At 37.4% G+C, this 15307-nt stretch overlaps 1 protein-coding gene across 2 annotated transcripts; it reads left to right on the forward strand.

The window, feature by feature from the left end:
* The first annotated feature begins 1789 nt into the window (after window positions 1–1789).
* LOC143471219 (apolipoprotein(a)-like) lies at window positions 1790–9904 on the forward strand. Of its 2 annotated transcripts, none has more exons than XM_076969619.1 (16): window positions 1790–1851; window positions 2477–2593; window positions 3336–3479; window positions 3669–3835; window positions 4041–4176; window positions 5293–5425; window positions 5635–5859; window positions 6090–6229; window positions 6487–6595; window positions 6978–7081; window positions 7166–7321; window positions 7613–7718; window positions 7786–7919; window positions 8186–8347; window positions 8506–8686; window positions 8883–9904. In XM_076969619.1, exons 1-16 carry the CDS (start codon window positions 1791–1793, stop codon window positions 9040–9042), a joined length of 2235 nt encoding a protein of 744 aa, XP_076825734.1. In that variant the 5' UTR covers window position 1790; the 3' UTR covers window positions 9043–9904. The 2 variants fall into 2 exon arrangements, with proteins under 2 accessions (XP_076825734.1, XP_076825735.1); XM_076969620.1 differs by lacking the exon at window positions 1790–1851 and adding an exon at window positions 2235–2328.
* The last annotated feature ends 5403 nt before the right edge of the window (window positions 9905–15307 follow it).

The raw sequence follows: 15307 nt of genomic DNA on the forward strand, positions 1-15307 counted from the left end.
GAAGCGAAAAATTTATTTCGTCTCACTGTTAGTCAACGTTTGTTTTTCTCTGAGTTTTTCCATCAGATCCATTGCTTGTTCATTTTTGATGTAGGCTACCTACCTTTTGATGTAGGCTACCTCCGTGGACGGTTGTAAATTAGGGCCGTTGGCTTCGTCTAACTGTAAAGAATGTAACGTGCACTTCCACTGATGGCTGTTTCAAAATTTTAAAAGGCAATGCTGGTTGTGTAGCTTAATTTAACTCTCTAGGCTACCTAATAAAAAACAAACGGCTACAAATTTGTCCTGATACGGCTTGCTTTTACTGCTTGAAATGAACCGGTTTAATTTCAATTTGTATTTACAAATTTTATGACACACTGAGCTGCTATATGTAACTCTATCGATATCCATCCATACCGAGGCAGCAAATGGAGGTACGTAACGACAATTTTTAACACGTTGGATGAATAACATTTGCCTCAACGTCATATCGGCATGTTAACTCTAAATTTTCACGATCTTCAATTTTTTGCTTTTATGTGCTGTATATACGTACATATAAGTTGATAGTTAATTTCAGACTTCGCCAGGGATAAGCAACACGTTTAGATAATGTTCTATACACGTGTAAAGTAAAAGTAGCTTTGATGGTCATGACGTGAAACTGCTTGTACAATATAATATCAACACCCCACTATCGAGTTGTTTACACGCATACCTTAGCTGTAGCCTATCGGGTTGTTGCATAACGCAAGTTTGACTCGGTTTTACTAGCTTCATATTATGCTCACTGATGCATTCTACTTACTGTGCATGTAGCAACTAGCCAGCCATGTTTAATCACATGCGCACTAATAAGTATATTTCATATATCTCCAAAGTTTGTATGTTTAAAAAAAGTAAAAAGGATCGCGTGCGCAATGTCTTGCACTTGAAAATGAAAGCAAGCGAACTAAAATATAAAATTAACTCTATCTACAAAAGGTAAGAAGCATCTCTCACGGCTGCAAGGTTAAAGACAACAGAGAAAAGGTTTGTCATAGAAATTACAAACACTGCTACAGCAGACTCAAATTGGGTTCTTTACTACTAATGCGCATTTTGCCCTACACTACGATTCATTTACCGTTGCTAAATAACATTAAGCGATGGGTTTAGAACACAGAACAACAATTTGTGAGAGTGATAACTGATAAGTGAAAAAAATGGGCATTTCTACAGGGCGATGCATGATGTATTCGGTGTGTTTTTTTTAGAAAAAGCTTTAAAACTGTAATTATCACTGTCAATATAGAGAATGTGAATAGAGGTCGTTGCGTTAAATAAGCTTTAACAAAAAATAATAAACAATGAACAAAGTTCAAAAATTTCTTGGAGGATATGAAGTCACGCACTTTGTAATGGCCATAACCCATGGTGGTAGTTAAACTTAAAGCAGGTAATATAAAAATAGAATATGTGGAACTAACCAGAGCGGTCTTAAACCAGTTCAATGCAGTAAACTGACTTATATAACCACGTCGAGTGGAAATGCGCGAAGGCTTACAAGTGAACAACAACGATTTGTGTGGCGCGTGAAACAACGAAGGTCAAGTTTGGTTGTTTGTAATTTAATTAAACTGATATATATCAAAACCGTCAAGCTTATGTCGCAGATTACAAAATCCAACGTAAAGAAAATAATACAGAAAAAACAAGTTTAGACTGTGAAAGTATCAGAAGGTGTCGAAAGTTTCGCTTCTTTAACTTGTAAAATCTTATTTTATTTGTAGAGAGTGGTCGTAAGAACTACCTTCTAGTGCAGCATGCACTTATATTTTTACATCGTGGTCTTTCTTATCACCGTGTTGCTGTACGCAGAAGCAGGTAGGCTATAGTTTGTGATTATTTGATTTTAATGATTTAGTTTAGCGGTTGCAAGCGTGTAAATATGGAGTGTAATTGTTTCCTCTTGGTTTTGTTTGCTTTACACAGATGCGACAATAATAGCAGCTGTCGGAAAAGCGGTTTTACAAAAAGAGGCAATAAAATTGCAGCTGACTTACTGTTTCCGTTTACTTGTTACTAGTAGCCTACTTATGGTAGAAAAACTTGAATGCCCACTGAGCACCAATTAGAAGACAAAAACGTTCACGTAATAAAAATAGAAGCCGCCTTAGAATTGAAGCCGCCCTCGAATAGAAGCTGCACAAAACGTTCAAAAATAAAAAAATAGTAGCCGCGGTTTCTATTCAAGAAAATACAGTACCAAGAAAGAGATAGATTAAGAGAAGAAAAAGAGAAAAGTAAATGACTGGTTGACCTGCAAGTGTACGAAAAAAATGAAGAACTTTGGTTTAAAAAGTAATAACTAGGATATTTCTTTGCCTTTTAAGTTGATTTCATGCAGAGATTGCTCACGAAAAAATTTTTCATTTGTTAAATATAACCGAATATAAAAGCGGATACCTTTTTAGTTGGTTGATTCTATTTTAAACCAGTTTTGGTTTAGGTAAATGCCCCAACGTGGAATGTGACAAAAAATGCAAAGATGAACATAAGGAAAAGGATGACAATGGTTGCACGACTTGCAGGTGTACGAAACAGCTGGGAGATTTACTTTTAACAGGTACTGTAACAGTTGGGCCTTTTCTTTTCCTCTTAATGTGTAATGCGCAAACAGTAGTCAGCATGTTAGCAATCAACGTTATGAAGTTAGCTGCCACTATTTCACCGAAAAAATCGTGCGTTCAAAGTTTTTCTTCACAATTTCTAGTTAACCTAACTTAAATGTTTTAACATAGTAATCTAAATCTAACTTCTAATCTAAATCTAACTTTAAGTAAACCCTAAATAACCAAAATCAAGGTTTTGCAAATCAATTCTCCTAACCGCCTATCTTGAAATATACTTTTTGTGACCTACTTTTGGTGAAATACTCACTCTATGAAGTTTAGTGAATCAACTTAACATAGCCTAGTTAATTAGACTATTTTCCATATTGGTTTGAGATTTCCAAGCATGCAGTTGCGGTGATGAGGCATTACAATCTCTGTGTAATTCTACTACACTGTTTGACAAAAAATAATATTTACAAGCTGTTAGGGTTGTAAGATAACATCACTAACAACAAATAACAATAAGTTAAAAGGTTTTAACCAAGTGCTATGACCCAAACCGGGCAAATTTGTGCATTTCAATCACTATCTTGGTTAGTACAATACTATCTGTGAAAAGGTAAATAATTTAAGCAACATTGTTATGTTATTTTATATATTTTGAAATTATTTGATGCTAGTCAAATATTTTGGTAGATTATTTCACTTTTGAATTGTTTTCCAAAATAAAAGTTTTGTTTCTTGCTTACTCAGAAGCACAAATTAATTGGATAGATGACCAGGAAAAGTCTGGGGATGGTAGCCCAAGAGCTGCATCATCTGTTGTTAAAAAATGGACGAGAGATGTCACAGCTGATGGTTATTACAGAATCCCCTACAATTACTCAGATGACATACGTAAGTCAAAAGCTTTCAAAATTGTTAGGGAGTTAGCAGCTCTTTCATCTTGATTTAATTTTAAGGCACTGATTGTTTAGACCTAAAGTGTACTGTACATATTTCCGGTGAGTAAGTCGGGGCCTGGAGGTCACAGTATTTTGATTTTTTATCGCGCACTTGGTTGATTCATTTTCATGCTAATCCCAGATTCTCGGCCTCAACACCGAGCTAACATTATCAAAGCTATTTCAATTCTCAACGCGCTGACTTGCTTAGAGTTCCAGCCAGCAACCCAAGTAGACATAAATCAGATGTATTTCATTGTTGATGAAGGATGTTGGTCTTACGTTGGGAGGCAAGGTGGTAAACAGAAGGTGAAAAGGTTTCACAAGTTTACATTATTTACATTATCTTTCTTCACTGTTCTGTTATATTTTGAAACCTTTCGGGTATTTGGGTATTATAATGTATCTTTGCTTCATTGCTTGTGTTCCATTATGAAACTCAAATCATAAACGCTCTCTTCAGTGACTTGAATTGATCCATCGAACACTAAATTAGTTTACTTACTTTTGAAAGATTTCTATTGACGACGGATGTCAGAGCGTAGGAACCATCCTGCACGAGATCATGCATGCATTGGGATTCTGGCACGAACAATCACGAAGCGATCGGAATGATTTTGTCAAAGTGTTAAAACGGAACATTGAATCTGGTGGGTGATGATGGAATGTTGTTAAAATAATTTCCATATGTTAGAACAGGGGTTCTCAACCTTTTTTAAACACGACCCAATTTTTCTTCATTTTGGATGCAAGCAACCCAACATTTTGCTATACCATAAAATAGAAGGACTGCAATTAACTGTGATTCCTCAAACAGACAGAAAATGTTACTTAATCACGCACAATCGTAATACACGATACCATGGCATGATATGTTGCAAGCAAAACATTAAATACTAATACATAATAACAACATATTCGTCCAGCTTGCTCAAGCAAGACTTTCTTGAATGCACCACCCGTTCAAGAAAAGGTGCATTGTTTCTTTGGTGTTTCGTCATAAAACATACTATGACACAACAAATGCTCATTAAAAACGTCACAGATTTTTTAACAATGGTTATGGCTTTGCTGGTTGATGACTAAGAACTAAAAAATTTGACAACTAATAAACATTTTTGTGCAGTTTCAAGAAAGCTACGTCAAAAACAAAACCAAGTAGGCTTGTAAGAAATGCCCGGTGACCCATAGGTTGAGGACTCATGCATTAGAAGTTTGGTAATTATAATTGTTGTTATAATTACTGGTGAACAGTTCCATACTTAGGAAAGACCACAAATAACGAAAAAAAACGGATTAAACAACGCAATGTGAGCAGAAAACACTTGAAGACTAGCCCCACAACTGAGGCTTGGGCAGTGGTATAGTTAACAGGTTGTGTTCACGTAAAGATTTTATTCATTCAGTTTTAGCATGATTATTCGATTTTTAACATTATCTAAGCAATTAATAACACTGTCAAGTGTAATTTATATGTCCTGTACCACATGACATTTTATATCCAGCTGTGCACTTAACGTATTGTGTTGGAAAATTTTTCGTTATTCCTTAACCTACTCACCCCACGTTATCACCTATTTACTACACTTTAAAGAAATTTTTTTTATATTGCTGGTATGAAAAGTTTACCAATGTTATAGATCACATGCAATTGCACAGTTGTTTTTTGACCAAGTTTAATATTAATACATTCAAGATTTGTGATGTTCATTTTGTATTGACTGAAAAACTACTTATTTCACTGCTTTTTATTAAAATTTTGCCAGACAAGAAAGACAACTTTTTCAAGATAAGCTCGTCCGTTCTTGAATCGTATAACTCTGCATATGATTATAAATCTGTCATGCACTACAATGGCTACTCGTTCTCTAAGAATGGAAAACCAACCTTAACTAATGTGTGAGTTGCGTTGCTGACCATGCTCAAATTTACTTATCAGATAATTACCTTTAGTTGTTACCAAGACATTACTGTAGTCTTTGACGTAATCAACTCACTTGTGTTCATGTGTTTTTGAATGTATAACAATGTTAAAATTACTATTTTTTACCGTTTATTAATGTCCTTAATTCCAAAGTTATTTTCAAATACTACATTTCAACCTGCAGACGAACCGGAAAAGCTGTGGTCAATCAAAGAATCATGCTTTCTCGTGAGGACCAACTACAGCTTCGAGCAATGTATAACTGCAAAGGTTTACGGAAAGTTCCGGAAACGACAGACTGCATGCACCCTCTGGACCAAGGGGCAAGTTATAGGGGCACAGCTTCAGTGACGAAAAGTGGGTACACCTGTCAGAGATGGGATCGCCAATCACCACATTCTCATTATTTGTGAGTTAAGTTTCGTGTAAAAAGTCGTGTTGCATTACAAGAGCATACTGTATGATATATATTTACAAATAATATTTTTACTTGATTCTATTGTGAAGACTTAGTACCACAGTTTAATTCTTTACCTTTATGTTGCTATGAATTCTAATTTTGTTCAGAAATTTTTTTTCTGTTTGGTACGTGGAATATCATACGTTTTCAGTAAAAAGCTTTCATTAATTTTATTACAGTGATCCATCTCACATAACTGGAGCTGGTTTAGAGAATAACTACTGTCGTAATCCTAATCTCAAGAACAAGCCATGGTGCTACAGCACGAACTTGAGAAGGAAATGGGAATACTGCTCCATTCCAATTTGTGACAATCCAGGTTCCGGTTGATAAATGTTTTGCAACACTTTTATCTTTTTATTGATAAAAAGTTTTCAAAAAATTCCCAAGTTGTTTTGCGGAAAACCAAAATCCGCATTTGTAGTTACAAGTAAGTTTAAGTAAAGTGTGGAGTGTAATTAATTCAAGTTTTTCTGCAACAATTTAAATTCAGAAACATTTTCTAAAGTCGTTTAAGTATCAATAACATGAGAAATGAGTATGACCCAACACTAAGCAATGATCAACTTCTTTTAGTCCGAGAAATTTTCTCGCCCCACTCACCCAGAAACAATCGTGGTTTCTGGTCTGATTGGTCGGAATGGGGGCAGTGTAGAGCCACTTGCGGAAGTGGGTACCAGTACAGGTGGGTGCAACATAAAAATAGTTGCTCATTATTTTTATTCCAAGCTTTTTTATATGTGTTATGAACTACAGTAGCACAAGGAGCACCAAAATCTATATTACAGTAGGTTTTCTATATCAGCTACTTTTATTTATTTATTTTGATTTTCTTTTTCTTACTCGTAATTGATTAATAACAGTAGCTTTCATTTCACCAGCACAATTTTGTCGTAATTTTAATTCACTATGAAATGTCTGGCGTAATTACCTGACACCAACCTACAAATTTATGACTTTTTAATCATCTAATCATTCTAATGGCTCACTACTTTTATCGTAACCTTAGCAATTTTCCAATGAATATCCCACCTGGATATTTATAATGACACAAATATTCTTTTCAGGACTCATCACTGCATCGGAGCTGATGTTGGATCTGCTCAATGTCCTGGAGAATATTGGGAGAGCGTTCCTTGTCGTGTCCCCTGCGCTAGTCGTCCTGCATCAGGTGAAGACATCTTATAATCCACTTGTGCTTCTTGCAGGAATGGGTCGCTAGGAACATCACATCCACCGACTTGTTTGTTCTCAGGAGACTGGCAGACCTGGTGGTCCTGGTCAGCGTGTGATGCAGTGTGCGTGCAAGGAAACAACGGACATCGATATCGTGTGAGGGCTTGCAGCAGTGAATACTGCGAAGGAGACACAATAGAAGAAGAAATGTGCTTTCAACCAAGCTGTCCGACCTGTAAGAAAAACTATAGATTGCAGAAACAGATTTAAGGGTCAAGCTAACTGACTTGCATTCCAAGAGTTTTCTTCCAAGATCATGTAATGTTAATTCAGTCATTGTGAGAAACGTAATGTATGAAACTCAGGTTGTTGAAAGCCTCTGTTACAAGTGCAACTGTTTTGTTACGGGTTTTTATTCGACAAACAATCATTTACTCATAAAGGCTGAGTTTATCCGTGTAAGAATCAATCACACTAAACCCGATCTTGTGTTTTCTTATTGTTTGAGTCGATTAAAAATTTGCAGATGATGGCAATGATTGCTTTAACAAGAACGATCCTGCTGCATACAGAGGGACCCTTGCTTTTGCAATGACTGGTGCGACGTGCATCCCATGGAAAAGAACAATAATGTAAGCGAAATTGTCCAGAGCAACACCCAAATAGAACATCAAATTTTATAGAGTTCTGTATCTGCAGAAATATCGATACTTATCCAAACGCTGACTTGCGTGAGAATTACTGCCGTAACATGGGTAACAGCGATGGTCTTGTTTGTTTTGTTAAGAAGAAAAGGACAAAACGTTGCGCACCTCCAAAATGCCGGAATAATGGTTCGTTGACAGATTAACAAGTTTTTATGACGTAAAGCGTATATATTAACGTACCTTATTGGTCTATGACTCGGACAGTTTTATTACCCTTGAATACGAGGTAAATAAGACATTGTTTATGATAAGTGGTGTCTCAACGAGTCTCTATAGTTGAAATCGTCAGTGGAAAATATTTCGTTTCATTTTTTTCACCAGAAATTCCTTATTATGTGAATATGAAATTAGTCAATGTGTTTTGTTAATTTTGTCATGACATGACTTTGCAGAAGCGTATTGGTCCGACTACTCCGACTGGTCAGCGTGCACAGTGACATGTGATGGAGGCTTCAAATATCGAACCAGAACTTGTATTCGAGGAGCCATCAGTGAAGGTTCCTGCATCGGTGACGTAGTGCAAAGCAAAGAATGCAACACCAATGAATGCGGCGGTAAAGTTTACACATCATTTAAAACAAGTTTTAAGATAGTGGAAGGTTATGTTGGATTAACATTTTAAGCATGCATCAGGTGGACCATACTTTTTAAATCAAAATTGTAGCCTATTTTCTTGCTAAAGTTTTATCATCTGAATTTTGCATTTCAACAGATGGTACAATTGCTCTTCCGGTTGCCCCAGTTACCCATACCCCACCCTCTATACCCGCATCGACTGGTAGTCGTGGTTGTGTGGTGTTGGGTGAACCACAACTTTACAGGGGTACAGTTTCAAAGACGTTCACCAGCTGTCTTTATTGGGACTCACAGACACCCCATGCTCATGATTATACGTGAGTTTTGACACAAAATTCTTTCTCAAATTGCTCAAGAATGTACAAAGCTTTGAAATGTGATTTTATAAACCAGAATAGCGTTTAAAGATTAATGTTATCGAGTATTTTTGAGTAGTGACTACAGCCCTACCATATTTTTATTACTTTGTATTCGCACGTAATCGAGCATGGGATAAGTTGTGTCAATTCGCAGCACTCTGGAAAAATTTGTCTCTGCCGGACTGACCGAAAATTATTGCCGGGCGCCAGAAGCAGATGATTCATGGCCTTGGTGCTTAGCTTTGCTCTCCGGAGTCGCAACAAAATTATCTTGCGATGTTGCCGCCTGTGAGCCAGGTAACGTCGAAAACTAACATATTGTGTCAGTGTTGTTCAAAGTACTTTGGATTTTGTGCCTCAGTTATGCCATGAAGCTGCATTTGCTGGTAATTGCACGAGTACCGTCTTAAAATAAAAGTCGTTCACAGCAACCTTTCGAGTATTTCTTTTGGCTGTATAGAGGCCAGCCGTTGTACAGCCTGGCAGAACGGAGCGAGAAAATTCCGTTACAATACTAACCGCCCTCTTCGTCATAACAGGAGGCCAAATTTGCGATACAGCCAAAAGGCTTTTATTTTAAAGCACATGTACGCTGAAGTGGTGGGTTCGATTCCCGCCCGGTTCGATCGTGACGAAAAAAGTGTTATTTGGTTTAGTCTGATGATGGCAGGTAACGTTAAATTTGGTTAAAACAATTCATCAACAAATATCTGCTGCTAGATTAGGCTACAATGACCTTTTTGTAACTGTCCATATATGTGATTCAGAAGTAGATATTCGCAATTCGTTGAATTAATTAGCGCTTCCTTGCGCCTGAAGCAAGAAATGTGTGACCACGTGAAGTTATTGTATATAAGACGGTAAACGAATAGAACTTAAATATACAAAAAAATATCAAAAAGGAAGAACTTCGTGTAAATTTTTGCCAGTTTCTAGTTTTTCCATGCAAAATTCATACAAATCCTAAATCATTCCAACATGATCTCTTGTTAGATTTTTTGCTATTGTACATTGCTTTTGTTTGCCAAAATATGTTGCAAATTATCCACTCTGCCTTCAGTCAAGCTAATGGCGCAACACGCAGAAGCGCATGGACTCTATGGCAGAGGTACTGGGTTCGATTCCAACCAAGTTCGCCCTTGTTTCGTGGAAGGTTGACGGAGATAAGTCATCATAGCACTCTCTACGCTAATCGCTAATCGCTATTCAACCAATTGCACTCAATTGCATCTTCTCTTTTCAGCTTCACTCGTTCCGTTCCAGTCATCGCGGAAAAAACAGGTTCGAAAATCTGATAATAATTAATTTGTCCTTTATCAGAGGTTTTCGATTTTCGATTTTCGATTCGATTTTCCAAGTAAGAGATGGCAATGGCTGCTTGACCTGCAAGTGTTCGAAAAAAATGAAGAACTTTGGTTCAAAAAGTAATAACTAAAATTTTTCTTTGCCTTTTAAGTTGATTTCATGCAGAGATTGCTAACGAAAAAATTTTTCATTTGTTAAATAATACCGAATATAAAAGTGGATGTAATTTTTTAGTTGGTTGATTCTATTTTAAACCAGTTTTGGTTTAGGTAAATGCCCCAACGTGGAATGCGACAAAAAATGCAAAGATGAACATAAGGAGGATGTCAATGGTTGCACGACTTGCAGGTGTACGAAACAGCTGGGAGATTTACTTTTAACAGGTACTTTAACAGTTGGGCCTTTCTTTTCCTCTTAATGTGTAATGTGCAAACAGTAGTCAGCATTTTAGCAATCAACGTTATGAAGTTAGCTGCCACTATTTCACCGAAAAAATCGTGAGTTCAAAGTTTTTCTTCACAGTTTCTAGTTAACCTAACTTAAATGTTTTAACATAGTAATCTAAATCTAACTTTAAGTAAACCTTAAATAACCAAAATCAAGGTTTTGCAAATCAATTCTCCTAACCGCCCATCTTGAAATTATATGGGCTGCGTAACCTACTTTTGGTGAAATACTCATATGACAAATTTTAATTCGCTTGTCTACTACTCGTGTGACGTATTACACAACAAACATATCTGTCATAAAAACCGCGAATGCTGGCGGTAATTGTTTGAATATGAGCGAGGACGGTTGATGGTTGATAACTTGTTTTACTTCTGCTTCGATGGATGAGTTTTCATTTCTCAAATTTGCGTGACTATGCTGTTAGTTGCTTGATTCTGTCTATACAAATTACAAAATTATGAAGTTCCCATTTTATTTATTATAACACAAAGGCTTTTGCCTTCGGGCAAAGCTTACTGAATGTTACATAGCACTGTAGTAACCAGTGAAATCGATCACATGAAAAAAGGAAAGATTGAAAACATTACATCAGTATTTATATGTAACACACCAGTTCAAGCGAGGAAATTATCTGACGTCATTAAGGAAAACTCAAGTCTGGTAAACAGCTGAATTACAGGATTCTAAATTAAATTTCAAACATCTCAAAAACAACTCGTGAGTCGTGACGTAATCGTCACATAGCCTACCTACCCAGAGTAAAGCTTGCCTGAAATGAAATTGAAGGCAACCTTTACTCGACAAAATTATGTCTTTGATTAAAATATTTATCACGGACATTAAAACAAGAATTTAGTACAGTACAATGACAGAGTTCGGTAAATATAACAAATATCGATACACCGTTTCACTTGAAATGCAAAACATGAGACATAAGCTGACAGAAGTGTCGCATTCCCTTGCCTGTCGAAGGTAAAAAAATGAGCGATCACGTCTGCGTGTGTCGTTCTGCGGCTGTAGCAAGCCTTGTTCGCGGTAGAGATATGCAGTTTGTTGCGATGTCCAGTGGACTTTGTTTCTTGATGCGTAAAAAATATATACAATAGTTTGCTCATGCTCTTGGAGATGTATAACACGTTAGTTAGGCGATCAAAACTTCATCACATCAACCAGGTATCAATGTCATTAGTGCTGTTGCTGTCGAATTGGTCCTGTTGCCTATATTGGAGATAGAATTTCTTGAAAGCTTCCTCGTTGACTAGCGTTCGTAGTTGGCTGATCTTGCTGTTGAAACTTGATCATCAAAACTTCATAAATAGCTGGTAACATTCTTTCTCGTTCAATGTGCAACTAACTCAGCAATTTCGAACTTACTCGGGCACCAATTTATGACAAATTTATAAAACGATGATGGTTGAATTGATATATATATTGTTTTTCTTCTGACTTAATGAGAAGGTTGTTATTTCTCAAACGGCGTGCTTCTGCTGTTTGTTTAATTTCTGTCTATATATATTGCTAACTGATAATGTTGCCATTTTGATTATTATAGGACACAAAGGTTTTCACCTTCGGGCAAAGCTTACTGAATGTTACATAGCGCTGTAGTAACCAGTGAGAACGGTAAAAAGGAAAAAGATCGTAAACATTACAACAGTATATACCTTGCAAGTCCATTTCGGCGTATAAACTTGAACTCCAAGTGTTTCTATAGGTTTTTTAAAAGAAAACAATTTGTAGGTTATATATCTTTTTAACTTCATTTGCTCACACCGTTGCATAGCTCGAGCACTGCTGAAAGTCCATTGGTGCAATGAGTCTCCGGTTCGAATCCCCTCTCTCTTACTTTTCCTTTTTCAAGAACCTCAATCTGATGCTCCTTTAAATCCGTTAAGTTATCGTTGTATGCTGTTGCCACTTCGCCCGCGTCCTTCGACACTGCACTCGGTGCTAGAGGTTCCAGATTCGATCCCCGGCCATAAGCCATTCTAGTCCAATTCACGGCCATAAGCCGCTTAAACTTAATCCACGGCCCTAGGCCACCTTTAACCCAATTCAACGCCATAAGCCACTTTAAAACAATCAATGGCCTTAAGCCGCTCTTTGTCCTATCCCTCGGCCATGGGCCACTCTAAACCCTTTAAACCCTACCCCAACCCACCCTCCCTTCCTAATCCCTTCCCTAACCCCGACCCCATATGTAAGTTAACGGCCTTAAGCCACCTAACAACGTCTGGAACTAAGGCGCCAGCCGGGGATGCGGGTGAAGTGGCAACATCAGTGGCAAAAAAATGACCTCACTACAAGCACAATGGAAAAAATGTTATGAAAAGAACAAACAAAGAACATTTTAATGGATTTAATTTAATTTCTTAACTGAATGTGCCTTCAACTCGAATCCTCAACAAACGATGTAAGCTATAATAAGTATAAACAGTCGTGCAAGCAGAAAAAATTGAAATCAATTTGTTTAAATGTAGAAGCGTGTGATTAGCAGCTTTGGAAAATTGGTTGATTAATGGAACATTCGCATATTACGCTGAAGCTTTATTGCACAGCGTGAGTTTATCTCCGGTGTAAACAGTTGTGGGAATGTAACGTTAAAATTAACCAGGTTAAAATGGAAGAGATTTCATAAGTACTATTTTGTTTTGTTGTATTTTCCACCTTCGATGTTCATACCAAAAACGTCCATTCACAATCATCCTTTTTGCGCTTAGTTGGGAAGCGATGGAAACCAAAGGACACGCGTAAAAGCAATAACACCAAAATATAAAACTCCTTTCTGCAAGAGATACCGGTCCGAGGATTTTGTTGTTAAGAATCTTACATGTATGGATTATTCTGGCATTGTGCGTTGCCATGTGCATTGCATTGTGCGTTGCCATGTACGTTGCCATGTGCGGATCCGAGTGAAAATGGAATTTGACTTTAAACTTTACGGAGAAGTTGATCGCTCTTCATACAAAGCATTCTACTTATCTCTTCAGAAATTTGGAATTAAATTGTCGAAAAGAGTTTAGAAGCAAAACCGATTTACGGATGGAACAAAATCAGATCATCTATCATCTGGATCAGTCGTCATCAGAGACAACTTCACAGTCGTTAAGAGTAATCTGAGCTATTTCCAACAAAGGTCACGTGATTTGTAAGCATCAGTTGTTGAGATGACATTTGTAAACATTGCCTAATCGTTAATGACGTAACACCTATCATTATGAAGCAGCAGCCAAAGACAGAGCATCAAGGTTTGACTTCGGCGAAAGCTAAAATATTTCAAAAAATTTTAAACGACTACTTAGGCTTACCATACGTCCCGTTTTAGCCGGGACAGTCCCCCTTTTTAACGTTTTGTCCCGGCGTCCCGATCGGTCGGCCAAACGTCCCGGTTTGGCATTCAGTCATCCTGCATAGGCATACCGCATAGAAGCCATACACGAACATTAGCATGTTCTTATTATTGTTTTTGCTGTGTAGCGTACCGGTACTTCTTGAAGAAGAATTCGTGATCTTGTTTATTATTTATTTCATTGTTTTCGATAAAAATGTTATTGTGACGTCATATGTCAAAAGCGTCCCGCTTTGAAGCCACAAAATTATGGTAAGCCTACGTCTACTGCTAATTTTAATCTAATAAACCGAAAACTGGAACTTTTGCTCCGTCATTCTTTTATCTCATTTATAAATCAGCGCCAGTTGTGCAGCTCCGCTTCATCGTCTAGCGGACATTTTCTTTAGCAAATACGATGTATATAGACGCTGTCATTCTGATGCTCGAATAATTCGTCGTAATTGGTTTTCATTTAGAGTTAGCAAGAGAAACTCGGAAACCATTTCGTTGTTCCGCTCAAACCAGTTTCAAACGTTTCAGTTGAATCGTAATTCACAACAATATACTATACTATTGTGTAGGGCTGTGGCATTGTTAAGCAATAGGAGAGCTTGTCGCAAGTTTTCTAGCAAGAATCTGGCACCTTTTTGCTTCGAGTCAACCTTGGAGCAAGTTTCGTGCGTTTATTTAATCAGCTGAGGAATTTGCGCGAGATTTCTCGAATCTTCACTGCGCGTGTTCGTTCCATAATTTCATTCTTTTACCTCGTGCAGTTGAGGTGGTTGGTTGGTGGTTATGAGTAGTTTAGCATTTACAATACAATGGATGCAATACAATGGATTTACAATAAAGCGGAGTTCAGTTTGGTGTGACTGGTTTGAAGTAACAACTTGTCTATGCTGATTTGAAACGTCACTGCTTGGCTTAAGGCCCATATTTGTTGGCCGATTTGTCTGACTTGTTTAATAACGATAAGTTTTTGGTCAGGACTGCAAGTTGTATTTTGTTTGATGCTGAAACACAGCTCGCGCTTGTTGAGTTTTGTATTTGTTTGACCTTTGTTGTACACTTCCATGTTCTTGTTGTTAACCTTTGTTCCTGCTTTGTTGCAACTGCTCTCTGCGCGCGCTTTAGCGTCTTGGTCTCGTTCAGGGCCGGATTAAGACGAAACTGGGCCTGATGCTGCAGCGCAAAAACAGGCCTATTTTTTCTAGGCATTGGTACATATGCATTCGACACTCTGACTCCACCGTACACGCGTAATCAGACCGACCAAAGAGCCTTTATTGCTTTCGACGCAGTCAGCCAAATTTTAATGAACATGAACAATAATAACGACGTGTTATCGTAAAAACTCGAGAGTAACATCAGGCTATGTAACACCAACACAATTCAATACCAATATTGCCTGAAAAGCGGAGTTAATGAAGAAAAGGCTAATCCAGATCAACTTAACGTTGGCATATTGTCAATGCTGCGCTAGTGCTGCTTAC

This window comes from Clavelina lepadiformis, chromosome 9, assembly GCF_947623445.1.
Source record: "Clavelina lepadiformis chromosome 9, kaClaLepa1.1, whole genome shotgun sequence".
NCBI lineage: Eukaryota > Metazoa > Chordata > Ascidiacea > Aplousobranchia > Clavelinidae > Clavelina > Clavelina lepadiformis.

What these genes read in the sequence shown, in the direction of transcription:
- LOC143471219 (XM_076969619.1), top strand. Translation starts at nt 1,791, where the DNA reads ATGCACTTATATTTTTACATCGTGGTCTTTCTTATCACCGTGTTGCTG. An exon ending in GTTGCTGTACGCAGAAGCAG is followed by an intron (nt 1,852 to 2,476) that starts GTAGGCTATAGT and finishes GTTTTGGTTTAG; the next exon opens with GTAAATGCCCCAACGTGGAA. An exon ending in GGCAAGGTGGTAAACAGAAG is followed by an intron (nt 3,836 to 4,040) that starts GTGAAAAGGTTT and finishes TACTTTTGAAAG; the next exon opens with ATTTCTATTGACGACGGATG.